We start from the raw sequence: 6,000 nt of genomic DNA on the forward strand, positions 1-6,000 counted from the left end.
GGTGCCAGAAAAACATGGTTATCCATGTAAAATGCTAGATCAACGATGATATGATTAATCAAAGCCTACAAAGATGGTGAAACGGCACATGCTAACTCTGGAGGAGCTGATATGACAACTACTTCTTTTGCATTCCACAAACGTGGCCAGTATTTGTAAGTTGCATTAGGTAATCCATAAATCATCCTTTTTAAAGTTTGCTACAAGCTTTGTAGGGTGGGGGGAAACATACAGCCATATCTGCAATGTGTTAAAGGTGTCATCACCTCCAAATGTGACGTTTTCACGTTATGTTTGTCAGAGTTGTGCCTTAGTTAAAATCCCTTTGTTTAAATAAGAAATGTCCACAGGAGTTGGCTTGTTGCAAAGGAAGTTTTAGGTCCCCCTGCTCGATTTACACAATTCATAGAAGGACGCCTTGATATTATTGCTCCTATCACTATTCCACCAAAAGAAGCAGTTTCAACAATCAAGGATTCACCTGGAGTCAATCAATATGTGTTGCTGATCCTGTAACTATTTACCTATGAAATAAGAGACCAGAAGATGATGGTTATCAAACGATGGCTAACTGCTAATGTTGCTAACTCTACATCCACATGATGAAGAGCAGACACACAAGTCAAATTTTCCTTTGTAGCCTCCTGAATTTTTTTCTAAAAAGGACATGAAAAGGGATCTGAATGAGTTAAAATTTCTTATCTTCTATAAATAATTAAACATTAATTTAATTTAAAGACAATTTCAGAAGGATTGTATAAGAAAAATACAGGTTTTGACAACTTTAAACAGGAATTTTAGCACTAGGCTTAATGAACGGAGGAAAATGTATTCAGGGGTGAGAATCTATTTTTCTATTTTTTTATGTGTTCCTACATACCATAAATTAACGGTGACAACTTTTCTTTTTTTATGCAATTGGATTATACTTTATTTTCATACGCTCTATGAAATATTGTTTATATATCTGAAAAATGTTTATAATGTTTTTTAATCCTATTCTTAGTAGATGCTATAGATCCTGTGAAGAATAGACTGGAAAAAAGGAGCATGATTTCTTGTTGTCATTTCTTTAAATGTTAGTCATGTCATAGAAAATGCATCATGGTTGTGACCTCTGACCTCAACTGCAGGGAAGTGGGGTGTGTCACCATATGGTGCTGAAAGAGGGAGCGTTAGAGAGAGGGAGAGAGAGAGAAACGGCTGGGATGATGAGACCCATGGGGCTGACACAGCAGCTTAACAAAGCATGCAAAGCCAATCAGTTTTCATCAAGGCATTTTATAGATACACAATGCCATAAAGCTAGCAAATTAATGTGACATCTGTGTAGAGAAGGTAAATGCACACACATTTTGAGCACATATGTACAATTTACTCTCAGAGACAGAGAAACTGTGCTTTTGGAACTTTTTCCTTAAATTTTTACAGCAAAATTGGATATATTTACTTGGATTTTTTTAACAGATCGACGCAAAATTTTAAATTATTGTAAAATGTGATGAAATAAATCATTTGTAAGCTGAAAGACAATCTGTTAAAGGCTGCTCAAAATACAGCCAAACCCACAATGGAAAGGTTGTCATGAATATTCATGTGTTGGAATGGAAAAGTCAAGGTTCCGAAATAAATCAGACTGAGAATATGTGAAAAGACTTGAAAACAGATTTTCACAGCTAGTTTCTTTCCGTTTGTATGCTGGAAGTGTGGTGCAAAAAGAAATGTGTCCAAATGTCTGATGAAAGATAGAGACATACCACAAAAGTTTTGCAGTCACTTTATCTTAATCTCTTAGTCTATCTAAAATTAAGTCAAAATGTGAATATTATGAGGCTGTAATATGATAAAATGGGAAAAGAATTGAAGTATATGAATACCTTTGCAGAGGTTGAGCACTGTATTGATATTTAATCACTCTGCAAGGCTGATCATATCAATGGACAGTCAGGTACTTTGTGAGTCTGACTGATGGTCATGATTAATTTTCCTCTCAGCTTCCGTCACACATCACATCAGCAGAGCAGCAGGAGGACGATGAGAAAAAGACTCATATGCACACCTTAGTCTTACTATAACCCTCACTTGGTTCTCTAAAAGCCCTCTCCATCTCTGCAAAACAATAGGGGGTCAATTTTCTCCCACTTAGCCCACAGGTGCCATTCTGACTGAACCTTCATGATTATCCTTCTCAGAAAATGAAACCACCGGAGCGCAGACTAGGTTGAGAAATGAAATGTACCCACAGCGGTACACAGGAAGGTGCACGCAAACACATGCATGGCTGTGCAGAAGCTAACAGGAAGCTGCTGTCTGCACGGCCTGCAGGCGGCTCATCTCTGCTCAGTTCACTTGACTGAACCGCAGAGTGTTGGGAGGGGGGTGGGGGGGTATGACCCCTTGGTTACGCAGGCTGCCTCATAATGGATGAGCACAGTCATTTGAACGCATCAGATCACCATGCATCACTGCACCTTCATAACCGTAGATTTCCTCGAAGAGACGGAGCACGGCAGAAATAAGGCTCAACCTTAAAGTCAGATGAACCACGGCAAAGCGACGCATTAGCAAATTAAATGTATGTTGACCTGATTTAGTACAGAAATAAACTGCATTCACTCTAAAAAGTAAAAGAATAATAAAAAAGACACCAATGAAATCATTAATTTTAAAAACATCACAGATGACAGAATTGTTGTGCATCAAAGCTGGGCACAAGACAAGTCGGTATCTAATTTATCTAATGTATAATATTTATATTATATGGAAGCTTTGCATTTAAGCTGTGTAGAGGGTTTCTGCAGTTTTATCTCTGGGCGGACTATGATGGCCATGAAGAAGGTTTGAATAGGTCACAGTTGAACGACTTCCCTTTTTAATTAGACTAAATTGGTCATTTTTCATTTCAAAGCCCATAACAGGATCTATTTTTGATTTACTAGTAGATTGCACTAGTAGGTTCAAATGGCCTCTTGGAAGAGAAACAAGCCCACAGCATAACTGACTTTCCACCGTTTCAAACAGTGTGAAAATTTGCATTTTCATAGCCAGTATTTAATTATACCAAACAAAATTTTTATTTGTGTTGTTAAAAGGTCAGTCTTAGACTCATCTAAGAAGGTGGCAGAATAATGCTGAGGGAATTATTCATTTGAGCAGAGTCATGGAAGTCTTTTATTGAAATTTGTAAAAGGCTGCAAAAGCAAACGCTGTTAGGCTGACCCTGTCAACATCCAAAACCTAAACTGAAGGCAAATCTGAGAGAGTTGGAGCTATGACATCACAGTGCCATATTGTCTTTGTAAAACGTGAATGAGGGACCAGAAATTCTGCTATTGGGGATTTTTTGAAACATTTCTGTCAACATTGGATATTCTCATTATTAGTTCGTATGAAATCGTACGAAAAGTTATGCACCGTAATTTCGTACGTTTCAGACGTTTTTTTTCGTCGCATTTCGTCGTATTTTTACGTCTTGCCTCGAGACAAGATATCCTTGCGCATCTTACGCACCATTAAATAACATAGAATTTTACATAAAATTAATCCTAACCCTAACCCTAAGATACAAAACAACAAGCAAGGTAGCTAGAGACCTGAAAAAGTGAATATTGCACTGTTTTTCCCAGTTTTACGTCCGTCCGCGGATCTGCTTTTTTCGTCTGCCTGCGTATGCGCACTGATCTGTATTTTCGGGGAAAAACGTCCAAAACGTACGAAATACTGTGCATAACTTTTCGTACGATTTCATACGAACTGATAATGAGAAAATGTTGATATAACAGGTATACTAAATTTAAATATTCAATCAGTCAGGTTGCTCCTGTGTGAGATTCTAATAGTAGTTTTATACTGTACATATGTAATATTTATAACATTTGGTTGAATAAAATATGTTTGACAGGCCTCTAGGAAATATGGTATTCTTTTTATGTAACAGCCTCACATTATGGACACAAAACAAGTTTCTGAGAGTATGCAAGACACTTTATGTAGTAGCAATGTAACTCTGCACTGAAAATAATTTGACTACATGGTGGTAGGGGAATCATGCTGTGGGATAGAAGGGTCAAAGTGAATGTGATGGTGGATGAAGCTAAATAAAGGATAATAATTCTGAAGGTGATAAGCTGGATGGTGGCCCATCTTCCAGTAAGTCTCAAAACATACAGCATGGGTCAGAATTAATAGTTTAGATTTATAGACATAAAAACTGAGACCTATGGCAAATATTGCTGATTTAATATTCTCCATACACTCAGACTGTTGACAGCGACCTCTTATAAAATTCCCCCCAAACTAAACCCAGATCGCTGTTCATAACAAATTTAGATCAGTAGGGGAAACTTAGAAACAAGAGGAGAGGTTTTAAACAAATGAAGAGGAACTCCAGGGCTCACCTGCAGCCTGCGGCGCCTTATTATTCCCGAGTCATCCATGGCGTAATGAAGTAAGCAGAGGCTTCCCTCGCAAAATCAATGCTTTGCCTTAACTGCTATGTTTTTTTTAGAAGGCAGGGCGTCAGCATCCGAACTGAAAGAACCGGCAGCGGCGGCGTCCTGGCGCATCCGAACGAGTCCGGGGTCACGTAGAGGAAATCCGTGGAAACACGCACATGTCAAGCGTTGACATTCTCTCTAATTCTCATGTAGAGAAAATAAATGCTTCTAACAAAGCAGCAATAAAAGTCTCCTTAGCTTCGCTGTCCCCTCTCTGCAGACAGACATGCTGCCCTCTATGCGCTCAGAGATCCCTCTCCTCTCCGAGCATCATTGAAATCTCGCCAGAAGGTCTGCAGCTTCAGTATTATTGGTTGGACCGTCATAAAAAAGAAAAAGCCTTAAAATAATCAGCTCCCAGCTTTTATTGTCAGATTCAAAGTTCGTCCGCTTTTTGTTGTTGTTGGAGCCGAAGATATGTCAGCTTGGCTCCACCTCTGAGCACAAAGGACGACGCGTCCAAAGCGAAGCAACCAGGCTGGTAGTTCCTACTCATTAGGAATGCATCCCTCTCTCAACTCCTCCATTGGGCTGCTGCAGATTCCCGTAAATATTTAGCGCCTCCTCCCAAAACACATTCCCTCTTTTCTTTCATTCACATTTTTATTATTATTATTTCATAGGAAGCGGATGCAGAGATTAAAGTGAGAAAGCAATAACGCGATATTTTCTTCTCGGTAATTCCCTCTCGTCCCTAGGGTTCTCCTGTGGTGAAAACCCACCCCACATCCCACGCAACTGACACAGCTAGATAAGGGTATGCACATGTCCGACCAAAGAGTTTTCATTATACTGTAAGAGGAGAAGTAAAAACCTGGACACAAATAAAAATATCCCAAATTCAGCACCACAGACAGCGGCACATGATGAGCACGGTTAGAATCTTTCTTTTTTAGCATCTTTATTTTGATCCTTCCTGGAGGTTGGTAGAGAACCCTGAACATGTTCTTAAAGGAATAGTACACCCAAAACATGATTAGCCTTCATTTTCTACTCACCCCCATGCTGAACAAAACTCTGGAGTACTTTTTTGATATCTCAAATGCATCTGGAGATCTGGGAGGCTTCTTGCTGTCTGCTGACATTCAAATAATGGAGGTCTATGGTGACCGAGACAGAAAGGTCCATAAAAGTCCACAAAAAATGTGTCAATATTCTTCCATACTGCTCGTCCAATGTATTCCAAGTGTCCTGAGTGGGTAGCATCCAGAATTTACTCGAAACGAAGTCATTTAGAATGTTTTTAGAGCATAAACAGTAGTGTATAGGATTTCCTGAAAGCGCGCACATGCGCGTTCACTACACTACGGAAGCCGGCACACCAAACCAGATGAAAGTGCGCATTCAGCGTCTGCTCTGCCAATAATGCAAGCGTAGAAGAAGAAATGTGCTGTTTGCCTGTGCAAAGAAAGAAACAACGAAAGAAAAATGTCTGAGGACTTCAGTGTTGAGGAAGAGCATGAGTTCTTTGCCGAGCTGAATGCGCACTTTCATCTGGTTTGGT

At 39.4% G+C, this 6,000-nt stretch overlaps 1 protein-coding gene across 1 annotated transcript in view; it reads right to left on the minus strand.

Annotated features, from left to right (window-relative positions):
- LOC119786881 (microtubule-associated serine/threonine-protein kinase 1-like) overlaps positions 1 to 5,073 on the minus strand; it is a 91,116-nt gene extending 86,043 nt beyond the window's left edge. Inside the window, 1 exon segment of the mRNA XM_038290445.1 lies at positions 4,398 to 5,073. Coding sequence (XP_038146373.1) covers positions 4,398 to 4,436 — 39 coding nt within the window. The 5' untranslated portion in view covers positions 4,437 to 5,073.
- Positions 5,074 to 6,000: the final 927 nt, after the last annotated feature.

Source organism: Cyprinodon tularosa, unplaced genomic scaffold, assembly GCF_016077235.1.
Source record: "Cyprinodon tularosa strain WSP-4 unplaced genomic scaffold, ASM1607723v1 ctg280, whole genome shotgun sequence".
Lineage (NCBI taxonomy): Eukaryota > Metazoa > Chordata > Actinopteri > Cyprinodontiformes > Cyprinodontidae > Cyprinodon > Cyprinodon tularosa.